Genomic DNA, 18,119 nt, shown 5'->3' with positions numbered 1-18,119 from the left:
GTAAATCGAAATAACTTACTCTCTTGTTTTTAACGATTTTGCATTTTGCAAAGTTAAAAAATCGCAAGAGAAATATTGAAATCTGATTACATTATGAATGATGAGAATAACAAGGAAATGTTTTCAGGCATGTCTTTATGCAGGCATTCTTATATGACGATATAATGTGGCCATGAAAAGGGTCGTTCTAATACGAGTAGGAAATAAGCTGGTGGTGTGCGGCAGCAGCAGGGTTGGACGTTTTCGGATCTTGTTAGGACAGTTCATACTAAGATAACCTCCTTTGTCACAGTACTGGATGTGGCAGCCGTAACCGAGATCGCCTACTGTTTAGTAGCCTACTGTTTAGTCGCAGGTGCAGACAGTGTTGTAACCGTGGTTGCTGCTGCTTGCTGCTGTGAGCATCTCTTCTGTACCATACCATGTACAACTGACCATGGGTCAGTGCAGAAACATTTTGACACTAGGAGGAGGAAGAACTGACACACAAGAAGTGAAATAAAAGGAAGAAGCTGAAGAGCTAGAACGCTTAACGCCCACAGTCTGGACAGCACGCTCGAGACAGACGGGGATGTGGATGGTCATGAGGGTGTAAATGGATGATTGGCAACACCCAACACTCTTATATCCGTAATCTACACCCTTCAAAAAAGAAAACGCATACGACATTTTCAGAAAAAAATCATTGCGGTATTTAAGAGCAGTTACTGAATTTCACTGGTAAAGTTCGCCTCGCCAGCACAGCAGCAACCCTCGTTGTTGTGCTTCTGTTTACATTAGTCCACAGGATCGCGTCAACGCCACTACTTTGTATGGCCACCTCCGGCAGCAAGTACTGTTTGACACTCTCTTGGCACACCCTGGATAAGTCCACGAAGTCGCTCTTGTGGGTTTCTTCCAAACTGTTGATGTATTTGTGGAAGTGTCTAGGGAGTGTTTTGACGTTCAGGTACACGTCCACCGAATCTGTCGACTTGTCGAATTCAATGGGGCCATAACGGCTATTTCTCCTACAGTAAATACACTGTCTTCAATCTCTCTGGTGAAGAAGAACATGTGATTCATCAATGAACCAGACAAGCCTCTACTTACTGATGTTCCGGTTCCAGACTCTACGACAACACCGACGGAAGTAAACGGAGGTCTCTCAAACCATGGGTGACAAGTGGCCATCTTGCTCGAATCTCCACTTTACCCCAATCGATTCCTGACAGTTTGGTTCTTCACAGACCAGGGGTGCGGCTATGCCAAGATGATGACGCAAGTCAGCAACCCTGATGTAGCTGCCCTGATCAAGAGTGGTAACTCTTGTACGGCCGCTTCTCAAGTGACCTTGGACGGAATTGATCTGCAGGATCCAAATGCCTAGATATGGTGATCTGGTGCAGGTTGAAATGTCAGGGACTGAAAACACTGTTTCAACATATAGTCACTGTAAACTATAAAGTGGAAGAAGAAATGTAAAGAGAATATAAAATGTGTGAGGTTCCTTCACAAGTCTGCTGTGCATCATCTTCCTTTGATTCAGACACTACTGCCTGGTGTTAAACGACGCATGTTAGTGTCTTTCAGCATACCTTAAGAATACACTCTATGCTACAGTGCCGCTGATGTTGACGGCTAGACACTCTTTACACTGGCGACTTTGCCATATAGGAAACAAGGATGGTGATGGTGATGGTGATTCTGATGGTGATTCTGATGGTGATGGTGATGGTGATGGTGATGGTGACGGTGATGGTGGGTGAGTTCCGTGTTCCACGTTCCAAAAGTTATACCTTTTTATTGACAGGCAGTTGATTCAGCGACATTATAAACGTCAACCCGATGTCATGTTACATATTGCACTGTTGCGGCTGCGTCACTGTCACCGAAGTAAACTAACTGAAGTCATGCAGCATGTTTGAGGGAACCAATGGATCAATGTCCCAATGTGTTACTAAATGAACATTTCCCAGCTGCCTAGATCGAAGCTCATGATGTTGATCACAGGGTTTAGTAGTCCAGTTTTTACAAACCGCCACCATATAGCTGGTATATTACTCAGTGTGACGTCAACCAACACGCAAAGGAAATGAGTGAAAACTTCGTGGTATACATACGTAGTTACTATAACGAACATAAATGACAAAACTACCCTGACTGTAAGTAAATAGCTAATGGTAGTATGGCTACTACAAACAGTACTGTTTGAGATAACAGCCCAAAAATGTAGTTTCAAATGTGTGCAATTCTAAACAGCAGATATTTTTTTAATAAAACATACCTTTTTCAGTTTCCTGAGAAAAATCACGCGAAAGGGTTCTCTATTCTCTCACATGATTATCTGCTGTGACAGTGGCGCCATTGGATGGCTGTGGTATGTGTTGTCAGACAACAAACACATACATACTTCCTTCATCAAAACGTGTGGTGGGTGGGACCTGGAGGGTGGAGCATGCGTACATGCAAACACCAAGTGTCATCACTGGTGTTCTGTAACCCATATATTTAATTGTCTCCGCTATTTTCTTTTTTACCCCTATGGCGTAAACGAGTCTGTTTATTCTCTGGCTTTGACCTTTAATGCAATGACAATAACACGGCACCGTAGGTGTTGTTGGAAACTGACAGAACGAACATTACGGACGTCTGAACTCAGTGTCATGCGGGCAGAATTCAGTTCATGTAACTACAAGGACTAAATACTTTCTACATTCAAAAGTAAAGTCTGAAAAACCTCTGAGTCGATCATTCACTGTCGACTATAAGAAAAGCATGTGTATATGAATCATTAGTATCAAATAGTGATGATACTGGGTGTCTTGCTCGGCCAGTGGCGGTCGTAATATACAAAACGCAAAATCAAGTCAACCTACCATTATCAAGGCTGTAGATGATGGCGATGTCTCCACCAATGTCTGGGAGGAACCTCAAGGCTGCGAACGTCATGGAAGACAGGCCCTCCTGGACCATGTACTCAGGATCCTTCTCCTCCCAACACAGCTTCTCAAATCTTTCACCTGGGTCAGAAGCACGATCGACGGAACCATCAGTGGACATGTGGATCTGAACCTGGACAGAGGCAACTTCCTGCTCACCAAGGCTGTCTATGCAGGATGCGTTTACTCTGAGAGACATCGTGTTTTCTATAAATGAAAAAAAAACATTTTAGTCATATCATCATCACTACTGTCAGGTTTAATTCTTGTTTTAAGAAATATTTGTAAAAGTGATTATCGAAGGTTGAAAGGAAGTGCTTTGCATATAGGTTGAGCAGTAATATATTTACTTGAAAGAGTTGTCGGAAATTGTTACTTCACCAATCACAAGATGTTTAAAGTATTAGCGGTGTAATACACATGTACTATAGATATACTGGTGTACTGCAATATGGAACGTCTGTAAAGAATGTGTGATGTCATGGACATGCCTGAGAACAGCTGTCAAATTTTAACACTCAAGTCCGAGATGTGCGGTACAAACAGTATGTCACGTATCGTATGGTTACATTTCAATTCGGTCGGCATAGAATTGGTGTAACATTGCGTTTGCGACTCTGAAAATACAGTGATACAGTGTGCCTTCTTCATTTGAGGAGGGATTTTTTTTCTTTTTTATAACAACGGGTAATACAAAAAGGGTTGCGAATTTTATTTCAGTTAGGAATAGATCGGCGGAGCTGTTAGAACACTCTACTGAGATTGATTCATGATTGTGCAACAATAGCTGAACATGTAACTCGAAGAAATCCCATTAGGCAGTCAATGTCAAATCAATCACTCAAATCGTCCCGGGTCTCAGGTATGGGTTTTACGACATAATGCCCCACAATAATGATCCCCGTTAAACACAGTCGCAATGTAAGACGATAGCTTGAGAAACTGTTTACACAGCCCTCTTTCATTTCATTGACAGATATTAAGGAGATTGCATATTCCCCCTGAAGACTATACTGTCCAAATCCCTGAACAGTTTGACGTAAAGAAGTCCCTAGCTGCTTTTCACATGTCATATCATTGCCGTGGACACTTAACTTACTTCTGATACGAGGGCAAAGGAAATAGTCCAACCCATGGTTTCATACAGATTCAGTTGTAACATGGAAATGCACTTCAAATGTTCGTATCAATATCGTTCTGCAGACAATATGTATTACCGGGGATTGTATACCTCGGACCAGCCAAAGTTTCCTGTCTCCCATCTGGTCCAGACTGCCGTGATCTCAGTGAGTGCGGATTAAAACACAAGTCACTCAATCACTGCTGTGAGGCACAGACAATGTATTCCAGTAATAATTGATTTAATGCACTATTATGTTTCAAAGTGATGTACAACGAATATATGGGGATGTCTATTTGGCACATGCATCTGGTGTCAGAACAAACGTGTGTTTTATAACGACTACATGTACTTGGTGACAAGGGATTGGTAGCAAATCCCGTACTACGTTTCATCTACAGACCTGTAAATCTATTCCTTTTACTAATAATGCATGTCTTCAGTTTATCTGTCTATACGTGACAGCAATCTGTGCAGACATTTAAAACGTGATGATAAAGCCCGTGTGCCATGAAAAGGTGTGACTGTGAGTGTGTGTGTAGGGTTGGGGGCGGTGTAAGTGTGGGGGGTGGGTGGGGGGTGGAGATTGTCACCCAAATTGTAAAACATTGTATGTATTTTACCATCTATGTGCGCATTGTGGAGTTTTAGAATGCTATAGGCTTCTGAATCTCACATGAAGTGATTTCATGCGCTTATGATTAGTTCCGTTTTAGGTAGGGTAGTTTTCACACAATGGGTTTATACTTTGAATCAGCTCATGTTGGTAGTGATACGTAGACTAGTAATTATGACGTGGCCGGACACCCCTTCATATCCGATACGGTTCAGATCTGGAGTCATGGAGGGTCATCGAATTATCTACATGTTGTGGCCGTTGTCAGTAATGAGTGAGGTGGGGTGTTGCTGTGCTGAACAATGGTGACAGATAAAAGACCCATTCTTTTCACAGCCCCACAATTCATGATGCGCTTTTGATTCCATAGTTCTGCGTTTGACTGCCATGTTTTCACGTCCCCACAGATAGGTGGGAGCAAAACGACATCATTTGCCCTGGTATTGTTATTTGACGTGTCTAATATCAGACATGCAAGTCAGTACACCGCCATAAATGAACTGTTCAATAATGCATATATATGACCTCCGGCAATATCTGCCGTGACGTCAGTTAGGAACTTTAGGAAAACAGCTTTGGTTACATCGGAAGAACATATGATGGACGTGATTGGCTCACTGTTGACTTTGGATATTTCGTCAGGCGTAGTCTTGCACACATTTTGAGACGGATATGTATAAATGGAATCACCTAAAAATATAACGACATTTTACTATCAAATGCCATATTTAGAGTCAGCAGATAATACATATTGTCATTTTCAGGTCACATGACGCGACATTAACAGATAAAATTCCTCTAAATTTTATCTGTTTCAATAATTAACTCTTTTTTCTAGTAACCATAGTGACGTAAGCGAAGTTAAGGCACAAAATGTTCTCAACTGCTGCTGATGATAATAATGCCATATGGCAACTCCTCAATACACAAGGAGGGAATGGACGGCAGGAACTAGTCTTACTTTGCATGGAAATGGGGCCAAACGTCATCATATCAAGTACTAGACTTCATTACACGAACACACACTCCAACTGACTGAAGAACACTTGAACTTAATGGCCGTGCTACGCATTTCAGTAGACGTCAGTTTTGCCACCATGGTTTGTGTCTCAGGTCTGCGTCGCCAGATGAGATGGTTTGGTGGGGTTTGCATGTAGTTTGCCTGATTCCAGTACATGACGAAATAAGTTCCAAGATCTTCCAATGGACGTGCCCAGCAAATGCTTGACACTGCTATCACAACGCGTCTGTGTTTAGTGAATGGGTGAGTTTAGTTTTACGCCGCACTCATCAATATTCCAGCTATATGGCGGCGGTCTGTAAATAATCGAGTCTGGACCAGACAATCCAGTGATCAACAGCATGCGCATCGATCTGCGCAACTGGGAATCGATTACATGCGCCAACCAAGTCAGCAAGCCTGACCACCCGATCCTGTTAGTCGCCTCTTACGACAAGCAGAGTCGCCTTCTATGGCAAACATGGGTTGCTGAAGGCCTATACTACCCCGGGACCTTCACGAGTGTCTGTCTTTAGGGACGAGCAAAAACAATGCACGGCTAAGCGAATTGAGTTTGCTAGGGTTGTTTTTCGCTTCGACATCAGGTGTCAACAGTATGGGAGCAAGGGTTACGGGTATTTGGAATACGGATTTCATTTATTTTGAACATGAAGCTAAAGATTTCTTATTTTATTCAGTATATAAGTTCTAACGGATGAAATCCGGGTCCATTCGTAGAATCAAAACATCAGGTATCAGTATCTGCTGGTATCAGTTTGTGTGTTTGAATTGCATGATTAATTACTTATCGTCCCCGTAATTTGATGGAACGTTAGCTGGGTTGGAACACTGTTCCCTGTTCCTGATGTGACCGTTAGGCTGAACTAAATTAATACCACAAAGGGAATCCTATTGACATAAATGGCTGGTTGAATCATCAAAACCAAACTTGCAATGCATGTTATCCTGCTAAGCTCTAATGCCTTTGTACACTAACATGACTGGGTAATTCATGAATGCCACAACAAAAACGTTGATTGATGTTGAATATTACTCGTACTTCAACTGTGCCATAGGCATTACCAAGATTAGATTTCAAGCCAGGGACATCCTCGAACAAAACAGTTCACACAAATGCTAGCAAACACTCATTCTTAAGTGCCAGGTTTGTGTTTGACAGGTATAATATGCATGTATATATCACGTTTGATGAGACCATATCATATCACACATAAATACGACAATGTCCAATAAATATTGATCCCTTACCGAACATGTGGTTTGTTCAAAGAACCGAGACAATGACAGGTATGTGATAGCAACAGCAGTACAGACTGCCCACATGTACGGATTCTTGTCGTTACGGAGATCAGTTCCTTTACTAGAAGCACTTAAAACACTTGTTATGAAGCTCTGCATGTCTGTTTTGGGGATCGGCATGAGGAACTTTGATTATGTTGTTACATGAAACTGAACGAATATTCATTTTCAGATCCAACGATTCCCCACGAAGAACAAATTTGTGTGCTGGAACTTAAAGCGAAGTCTTTATCCATCGTTGCAATGTTTCAGCGATCACATATTTTCTCCTTCGGTGACTGCACATGACGTTCTGGAGCACATGCTATATGCAGTGCGTTCGACGATGGATGAACATGAACTTTCATAGTGTCATTTGATCATGTCCGTGGTATTGATAGGTAACAATTCTTTCCTGGAAAATTCACTTGATACTATAATAATACCAAATTGTCTATAATGAATGTCAAAACATCGATCATATTTGCCTATAAAACGATAAACTCAAACGCAGAAAATTCATACATGTGATCGACTGCATGAGCAACGGTTCTTGCTTATATGGAGGGATCTGGTTATAACCTCTCATCTAACATGACAGTTCAAGCCACAAAACGACCAATATTGTATATGATCATACTCTGGAGACCCTTTGCCAGATACTTTTGTTACGAGTGTGTATTTTCTGTACATTTTGCTATTAATTCAGTATCATATAATTATTACTGGGTCACGGCATTTAGTGTTTTGAAAATTAAATATGATGGGTCGCATTTCGTTAATAGCTGGTCAACACTTTTAGCATTCTGGTTTTCCGGAATTTATCTGCTCCTAGTTTTCTATGTATCTACTTCCGGTAGACTTATTCGAGGGCATTCTACGGTGTTGACGATGTCCGTTTGTGCCTGAACTTTCGGGATATGACTTAGTAAATATATATAAAGGCTGGTTGCCGTATTGAGGGCGACACTCACATTCATTCATATTTGCTGGAGTTACATCTCCGCCACGCTTGATCATCAAAACCCGTCAACGCCTGACCTACATTATCTGCTGTCACACCGATCGCTGTGTTGACATTCTGCATAGTTGATTACCTCTCGTACTGAGACTTTGGTGAGTTTGCTTTATTGTATTTTGTGACCCATTGACTTTTGCCTCTCTTGTATTTGTAATCAGCATTGTTATATTGACTTGTGACTTTGTATACCTTGCTCTCACATACTAATACAGAATTTGAACGTAAACGGCTTGTCTTTCTTCTGTTTTGCTGGTTCACAGGGGATTTCTTAAATTGTTGTCACGGTAAATTCTTTATCGTAACACTTTCTTCCAATAAGTGTTACTGTTAGTGAGAGGTGAATATTACCATTTTTGCCTTTATTGCTATTACCACTGCTCAATACACGCAGGCACGCACGCACACACACACACATACATACATACAATTTAACTCGATGCACACGGACAGAACATTATAGCGTTTCGCATAGTTATTTCTATTCCTAAGGTGTGATTCTGCACACTTCCAGTGGGTGGCTTGCTGCAGACTGATGAGACTGAGCATTGTTGATGTATCCAAGAAATCCCCCAAATGGAAGTGAAACGACCAACTCTGCATGACACGGTGTCGTTGACATATATTTCTGTCACAGATGACGGAAATTAGCGTCGTTAGTTCTGACAGGCGTGGACTCGGTAGATCTCCTTCGTCACTTCCGAATGGAAGGCAATCTGACAGGGGTGTGGCACCATCTCGTGTCATAATTGTTTTTACGTACAAATTGTGTGAGTTGCGGGTGTTACTGTAGGGAAGGATATGCTTACCCTCTTGGCGAATATCTGGTATTATCGTTGCTGTTTAGTGACCCATTGTGCCCCATGCACCCAGGCGAATGTGTTTCAGTGGAGAATCTAGATTGACTATTCTTTTGCTCTAACAAATTAATGTTTGAAATTATAGACTGTCAGTACTAGGCGTTTCCATTAGTACGAATACAATTTTACAATTACCCTTGTCAGCAATATGCTTGCTTGCACTGAACGACACCATGCACAGGAACATCGGTGAATGAGAACTGAATCTCAAGTTTTTAATTACCCTACCGACCAAAACCAGTTTCAACCTGTTTCAGAAAAGTCCAAAGTACCGCTGAACATACACTCAGAAATGCTATAAAAACGTCAGCATATTGGATTGCTGCAACATGCACCTGTGTACATTCCACAAAATACAAATCATTATGAATAAACGATGATACGCTCCGATAACAGGTGAACAAACGGATTTCTTGTGCATATGTCTGAGAGCCCTGCGACATAATTCTTATCCTTTTACGAGCTCAAAGAAGTGTACAACACAGCTCACATACCCCCGCTTCCCACTTTGGCACATGGAAAGGACTGATACTGATAGATAATATGACAAGGATCAACAGCTCACAAGACCTACGTCTTGACTATACTAAACGTGCATGTACATGTAACATATACGTGTCAGATAATAGTTTTGCCATCTACACCTTTATTTGCATATATGAAATGAAGAAATTAACTATATTAGATCAATCAGAACTATATTTGCACTTATGACATGAACAAAACAAATCCTGTAGATGAAAATATATCAGAACATAAGAGGAATGTTGATAACATCAAGAAAATAACTAATCTAGATACAGAGAATAAACCATATATTGGCACATGACACGAAGAAAGACCATGAAATTGAACAGTTAAGATTACACTTTGAAAAATCACATTTTGCAAATAAATAACATAGCATATCTGTGGGTCATGGTCACCTTGTGTATTAAGTTTGGTGAATTTAGTATGTAGAGTATCAGTGATATGCTGTGGCCAGGTAACCATCAAACACATTTTGCACCAAGTCATGTTTCCATGGAAACAACAACTAAACAAATTCTGAAAAAATTCAAAATATCAAAAGGCTATGGGTAATGATTAACATATGTGTGAAGTTTGGTGAGCCTAGCATGTAAACTTTAAGATATTTTATCCGGATAAAGTTTCAGGACGAAAGGACGAGCGGAATGAACGCTGGAGTAAAATAACACAACGTTTTGCTGCGATTAATTCAGTGGACCTAATTGCACATGACATATATGGAAGAGGCAAATGTTAAATATATTCAGGAGTACTAATACACAAACACTGCATCCGACATAACCTGGAGGGAAGCATCTGTGTCCTCAGATATAAAGCATGCCGAGTTACAGATTAATATCATCACAGCTGGGGATTTATTGTGCCTGATTCTTAGGTGTGTGGTGAAGTGGACTGCGGAGATAGATCGATTAATATTGCAGTAATAAATTCATGGATTTATATTTATGTGACACACAGTGTGATCCCAGGGAGAACGATATAATTAACCGTTTGGATGCTTGCGTATTTACATGTGCGTTAACGTCTCTGTTATCCCATAAAATATGTCACATTTATACATTATCCACCCTCAGTCACAGAAAGATATTCTCAGAAACTCTCCACAGTTCCACTGCTGAGAGCAGCTCTAAAGGATAAAGGCGACAAAACCCTTTCCTAATTCATGAGAAATCTCGTCCAAAAGCAGAGTCTATTGTACAGTTATGACTATTTCAGCAATGTTACAGCTGTATGATGTTGTGTGTAAACAAACTGGGTATAAACCAGACACCATGCTACAGACATTGCACTGTATATGCCGACATGCAGACACAAATGGCATGTATTATGTAATAGGATAACACCCCAGTACACATCCTAGCCAGTTCTTGTATTTTATTACCTTAGACTTTGTACTGCCCCACACCCTTGTACTACCATATTGGCACCGTTATTAAAAGACCTATGTACCTTAGTCAAGTTTACAAAACCACTGGTAATAACAGCACGCAGTTTTGGTGTTTGTTGACTGATGTCTCACCCTATTTGTTGTACGGACTGATTCCCGATGCAGGTTAAAAGTCTTCGAATCAACACGTCACAGAAACGAAAACTGAAGGAGTTTTACTACAAACCTGAATTGCTATCCAGCACATCAAAGGTTATTGATGTAATAAATATTGGTAGATTCCATGTACATGTACATGTCTACCAAAACAGTTCTTATCATACCACAATATCACCTACCATTTCGGCTGTATCCATCATACCACAATATCACCTACCAGTCCGGCAGTATCCATCATCCCACAATAACACCTACCAGTCCGGCAGTATCCATCATCCCGCAATAACACCTACCAGTCCGGCAGTATCCATCATACCACAACAACACCTACCAGTCCGGCTGTCCCAACCACACCACAATAACACCTACCACTCCGGCTCTATACATCATACCACAGTAGTACCTACCAGTCCGGCTTTTCCTGCCATAAGGCGACAACACCTACCAGTCCGGCTGTCCCCACCATACCACAAAAACACCTACCAGTCCGTATGTCCCCGAAAAAATACAACAACAAATACCAGTAAGGCTCCATCCATCATACCACAACAACAGCTACCAGCCCGACTGTAGTCATCTGACCACAATAACACCTACCAGCCGGACTGTATTCATCATACCACAATAACACCTACCAGTCCGACTGTATTCATCAGACCACAACAACACATATCAGCCCGACTGTATTCATCAGACCACAATACCACCTATCAGTCCGACTGTATTCATCAGACCACAATACCACCTACCAGCCGGACTGTATTCATCAGACCACAATAACACCTACCAGTCCGACTGTATTCATCAGACCACAATAACACCTACCAGTCCGACTGTTTTCATCAGACCACAATAACACCTACCAGTCGGACTGTATTCATCAGACCACAATAACACCTACCAGTCCGACTGTATTCACCAGACCACAACAACACATATCAGCCCGACTGTATTCATCAGACCACAATAACACCTATCAGCCCGACTGCATTCATCAGACCACAATACCACCTACCAGCCGGACTGTATTCATCAGACCACAATAACACCTACCAGTCCGACTGTATTCATCAGACCACAATAACACCTACCAGTCCGACTGTTTTCATCAGACCATAATAACACCTACCAGTCGGACTGTATTCATCAGACCACAATACCACCTACCAGTCCGACTGTATTCATCAGACCACAATAACACCTACCAGTCCGACTGTTTCCATTTGAGATGGTTATCTTGATCCAATACTTCCGACTGACTACAGGTACTAGTATCCACATCATGACAGATCCTGCAGCATCTAGTCATGTTATCTCTATTCATATTTCCAACCAGAGATTATTTAACGGAAGTACTAAGTTTTATTAACCAATGTGTCAGCCTACTGTCTTTACGAGCTGTATTATCACATATAGTTAACAATTCCAGTGTGAAAAAGGGTCAACAATACTTAGATCCTACGGAAGCCTCCATACTCAGTCAAATTCCTGTCACATCAGCCTTGAGAAATGACTGATGTACTGCCAAGCTGTCTAAGATTCTGATTAAAGAATGGCGGATATTTGTATTTCCCTTTTCATAAGGATAGCTACAGATCCGTAATTATTTCCTTGTCATTATTTCTTGTCTTTGCATTTACTTCTGACTGAGCTGATTGCAACTCGGGGAATGTCACTCAGTCATCTGCTACTGTTTCACGTTCATTTCCCGATAAGCAGTTCATAGGTAATTTGAGATTACTCATGCAGTGTAGGGTCATATTCAAAACGACGAAAATCAGTGCAAACTAGATGACCTGTCAGTGAACTAAAAAATATTTCACGAGAAGTAACGATCATAGAATGAGCAATACTTCACCATTCTTGCCATCGACTGCCATTGATTGATGATATACTTCACGTAGACGGGGACGTACTGATACTGTCGGTTTCAGGTACTCTTAGTCTACTGTTGAACATAAACAACGGGTTGTACCAATACAAGGGCACATGCTGAATACAAATAGTGAGTGAGTTTAGTTTTAGGCAACACTCAGCAAAATTCCAGCTATATATGGCGGCGAATACAAAATAACGTTGCAGATTCATGATCACTCTGATCATGATTATATGAGATGTATCAAAGTGAAAACAAGCATACCAACGCTGGCATTGTGTGTTGACCAGCTCCAGCACTGGAGACATGTCACATTTAAATTAAATACAGTGGACTCGTAATACAGTGGATGTCGGTTGTTGCAATTACATTTATCTGTTGTCTTTTTACATTTATCAAATGGTTGATCCACCTTGTCAAATGGTGCAACAGAGAACGCTTGAAATGTCAGAGGTTGTTGTTTCACGAGTAGTTATAATGACGGAGCTCCTGAAGGTACGACACAGGAACTTCAACCAATAAGTTTACTTATTCTGGTATGGTGGGGGGCCAACCGTACGCTTAGCACTAAATAAGATAAAGTTAAAAAATAAGGAAAAGCGAGACTCCAGGTCTAATCGTGTTGAACTGTAATACAATTGACGTGCCAATGCCTGCTGTGAAAATAAATGCACAGATCGATTCATCAATTGCCACTTCCGTTTCGCTGGCAACTATTAACGATGATTCGACAAGAGTGTTTGAAGAATGCAACAAAGTCTGGAACACAAAAGCTATTTCCCGGTCAATATGCAGCCTCACATACTACCAACATTCATCCAGCAGCCTTTACCCAGGGCGTTATCAGAAGCAGCAGTCTATGTGCCAAACTGTCAATTATTCCCATGCAACATCTGATACCTGACCAACTCATTTTCTGGTCATTTTCACGTTTTCGTTAAGCTGATTTCCGGGCTATACTGATTATTGGTTACCTAAACTTTCTATCTTTCTATTAGATAATCTATCGTATCTAATGATATTCTTTCGTCCTCCATACATACTTGTCGTACCATGATCAGGAATGTATGTCTATGTGTTTTGCGTTATGTTTCTTATGCAGTCTATTGAGGGACATGTAATCCAACAACAACCCCGATGGATCATATTATGTAAACATTTTATTTTGTGGGCATTTTATGACCGTCAAAGAATTGAAGCAAACTGAAATCCAATCTTAATATAATATCTAATATGTCACTTGACTTTTGACGCAGAAACTACCTGCGATTTTATTTTTATTTTTATTTCTATTTTTATTTTTCATCTATGTTTTTGCTTTTTTTTTATTTTATTTACATTAATTATATTTATCTGTCTGTCTGTCTGTCTCCCTGTCACTCTATTATTTATTTATTTATTTATTTATTTATTTATTTATTTATTTATTTATTTATTTATTTATTTATTTATTTATTTATTTATTTATTTATTTATTTATTTATTTATTTATTTATTTGCATGAAGCAATGACATCTCTCAACATTTTGACATGAAAGTAGCCTTAAATTGGGTTCTGTCAGCGATGTCTTGTTTTCATCTGGTTTGTCTGTACAACTACATTACTTGTTTCAATGTTTCCATGTCCCTATGTCCCTAATTCGAGCATGAATGAGGAATTCCTGGAACATTATTGAGACGATTAAGTATTACCTCGTATATACTTCACATGCTCAATCAACCATCGAAACGATTTGCTACACTTACATATTAGAAATGGATATAAATAAAAGAATGTCCTTATTTTTTTTTGTTGAAAATTTACATAAAAATTTTTGCTCTTTCAATGCTCACTATTGTTCTCTCGCGTGTACATTACGATCGCTGGATATGTCAACATATGGTGTCCACATACTGCACATTACACGGCTCTTGTCCTCTTCGATGAAAACTAAGCACACATCGTTACTTCCTTGTGTGAAAGATTTGATAGTTCCGCCGAAGACCGGGTTCCATTGTCCATTTGTGAAGCTCATTGCTGCTATAACTTTGTTGGATTACGGGAAAAACTATAGTTACATACCGTACACAACCATGTCATGAACACCTTTCAGAGACACTACAGTACTGACACCTTGAGCATGGAAGATCCAAGAAACATATTTGATATCCTTGAATTTCATACTTTTGTTCTGATTGTTCATAGGGACAAGGTGCTCATGTAATTATACAATCGGAGCTAAAGTAAAGGCTGAACATGAGCTTTAAGCCACGGTTTCGATAACATTGTGGTAGGTACCATTCAAGAATATTATTTTGCAGTATATATACATGAGTTTAAACCTGATAGATCCCTGACTGATGTAAGCACCGTCGGATGTTGTCTATGGCGACGGTACCTAAATGTACCAGTCACCGAGCCAAACATCTGTCCCCGAGAAGCTCCTTTAGCCAGATGCCCCCATGGACCACTGGTATGATCTTGTCTCTTATACGGATAACCGACCGTGACAGGTTAGATTTCTCACAGACTGTCGAATTTTCCGGCCAGCCAGCTCGATGGTCTGGCAAAAAATTAAGATAAGATCTTGTACACATCTTACTAATTGTCTTTGGATTATCTGGTCTGGTTAAATCCATTTTGGGTTGGTAGCATTTTAAGTTACCAACCGATAGGTCTAGCGGGATTTTGGCTTATTTCATACACTCAAATCCATGCTAGAATATGGGCGTCGTGGCGATTAAAGAGACAGAATGGAAATTAATGATTCCACCCCAGCCTACTATCCGTCATCCACTGACAGCCTGTTTTGTTTGCATGTGGAGTGTACACACAGACACTCATTATAACCAGTTTATAAGTTATGCTTCTCATTTCACAGTGACATAGCATAAGTCAATAAATCATGGATTTCTTCAAACACAGTGGATTGACCATCACCGTGGTTGCTCACCTAATCTAATATATAACTCTAAATCACAGGTGGGAATAATACGGTAAAGAGGTTTTTCCCTTTCTGTTGGCTTATAATTGTGACGCGTGTTGCATTCAATGTCTACAAACTATTTTGAGTGTTTGAATATAGGTAGAACGGACATGCTCTGTTGCACCTAAAAATGTGGAATGTTGGCACCAAAAGCTTTATCTACTGGAACACTGCTCGTCCTTAAAGGTGACTTTTGGAAATTCATCGTCATACCACTTGCCAACAATTAATTGATAAAAACTACCCTCTCTAATTATGCTCACCAGCACTGCATAACCTGTACTGTACACTAACGTTTAGTCTCAGAAAATTTCACTTTGATTCTAACAAATAAACTCCTTCAAGTTGAAAAGGAGTCCAAGGCACCAGATGTTTCACTGGCACTTGGAAGTTGGAAGATGTCATGACAACGATTGGTATGGATTTAGAACTTCTTTAATATTTACAACACGACGTTTCTGGGCTACTTCTTGCCCCTTCGTCAGCTGAGGGATTCACCATTCGTTGTTACGAGTCCAGGGAAGACCAGAGGTTGCTGATATTGTTAATCTCTTTTATCCATAGGATCATGATTGTTTTGGGGTAATCGTAATTGGAACCTATACCGAAACGAAGCATCATAAGAGAATGAGAAACGTTTTATCCATAACAGTTTTGGCTCCTAAAATCCAATTCGCTAACTTGAGTAGAACTTTCTAGGCATACTGACATATGATGTTAACAGAAAAGAGGTACATTTTTTTCACTTTCTAAGCAAACAGTAGATGGTATTTTGACCAAATGTCCCAGATCTCTGACGAAAAATGTTTTCCTTTAACCTACAGCCACGCGTGTTGCACGCGGATGATGTTCAACGATGTGTGTGGCCAAGTGTAGTGAAGTACGAAATGCCCCAGGAGTCAAGGGGTGAAGGTTTCCTGAGTGTTCGTGCGTGGTCAGTGATGTGCAGTGTTGACAATATGACGTTTTAACAGAATTACACTTGGTTTAGCGTTTTCACGATATTAATTCATAGCTAAACACTCATGGTGAAAACTGAGAAATAGAGAAACCTCGGTCTTGATTTTCCTCAGAAACAACTTCCGTTTGGTATGAACGGAAACATAGCCGTGAAATGTATATGATAGATCACTTAATATTACTGTTAACACCGAGTGTTTGCTAAATGGCTAAACATGGCCAATCCTAACGTTAGTATCCAGCATTCACAAACCTTGTCTACAGATGGAACTATATTTTACTGACGTGACCTGTAGATAAACCGGATAATCAAGTGATCTATGAACCGGAAAACTCGTATGCTGTGTATGCCGTGTAGAAGTACAGATACTCCGATGCTGAAAACAGTTTGGAAACAGATTCGTTGTACAATGCATTGTGTGTCAGTTTTAATGTCTCGGACCAAACATTTCTTATATACTTACATAATTCATATTTCTGGACCTTGACTGTTTTGAATTGCCCATCATATGGGACAAATATTTCAATGTAACTGTTAAGGATCTTTTTACAAACGTTAGTTTTTATTAAATGTTTGGTGTTTTAAAAGAAAATGATTTAAATGATGCATTTTGATTGATGTGTCTTGTAGATATATTTATTTACTACCTGGTATAGTTTAAATTTTTATTGTTAGTGGCTGTATCCCAAGAGAGGGTTGAAGTAGCATAAAATTATTGTCCTTCTGAGAGGATACGTAAGTCCCAAAACTCTCAAGGGCTAGTTTTGACTGATACATAGTTTTTATACTGTAATGCCATTCATAATTACAATCTTTAAGATTTCTGTGATAATCTAGTTTTTTCACTGTTTCTTTCCAGACAGATAAGAATAATATCTAACTCTATATCCATTCAATTAAAAATTTACAACATTCCTAGTCACGATGCTGACATACTGCCGATGTTACTTTAAACATTTACTCCGTCACTTCTGGACCTTTGAAGATCTGGGTCAGAAATGATCTTCGGTAACCCCTGTTTGTCATAAGAGGCGACCATAGTGATAGAATGGTCAGGCTTGGTCCAGACTCAATTGTTTACCGCCGCCTACTTGCTGGAATAATAGTGATTGCGGCATTAAAGTAAACTCACATACATTTGCTTCTGAACTGGCGAATGTCTGGGACTTCAGTGGACGAGTAGTTATCCCTTGGCAGTGTCAGGGATTAATTCATCTTCGAGGCAGGTCTTTGTTGTTACATTTGTACGATCCACTAAATGGACGAACAGAGACGGCTTCAAGTGCAACCGATGATAAAATTCATATGTATGATTTTGTTGGATCTTTTCCTCACTAACCGTTCTGGACAGTCATATGGCATATGTCCTAGTATATCTTAGTATATCTTAGTATGTCATCTACAC

At 40.1% G+C, this 18,119-nt stretch overlaps 1 protein-coding gene across 3 annotated transcripts in view; it reads right to left on the bottom strand.

Moving 5' to 3' along the window:
- LOC137285277 (proto-oncogene tyrosine-protein kinase receptor Ret-like) overlaps positions 1-18,119 on the bottom strand; it is an 88,261-nt gene that overhangs the window by 47,455 nt on the left and 22,687 nt on the right. For all 3 annotated transcript variants that reach the window (XM_067817597.1, XM_067817598.1, XM_067817599.1), the window contains exon 3: positions 2,859-3,128. In XM_067817597.1, the coding sequence (XP_067673698.1) occupies positions 2,859-3,128 (270 nt within the window). The remainder of the gene's footprint in view (positions 1-2,858; positions 3,129-18,119) is intronic.

The sequence above is a fragment of the Haliotis asinina genome, chromosome 5 (assembly GCF_037392515.1).
Source record: "Haliotis asinina isolate JCU_RB_2024 chromosome 5, JCU_Hal_asi_v2, whole genome shotgun sequence".
Classification (NCBI taxonomy): Eukaryota; Metazoa; Mollusca; class Gastropoda; order Lepetellida; family Haliotidae; genus Haliotis; species Haliotis asinina.
Note: the sequence above shows the minus strand (reverse complement) of the source record. Positions and strands in the feature narration are given on the sequence as shown.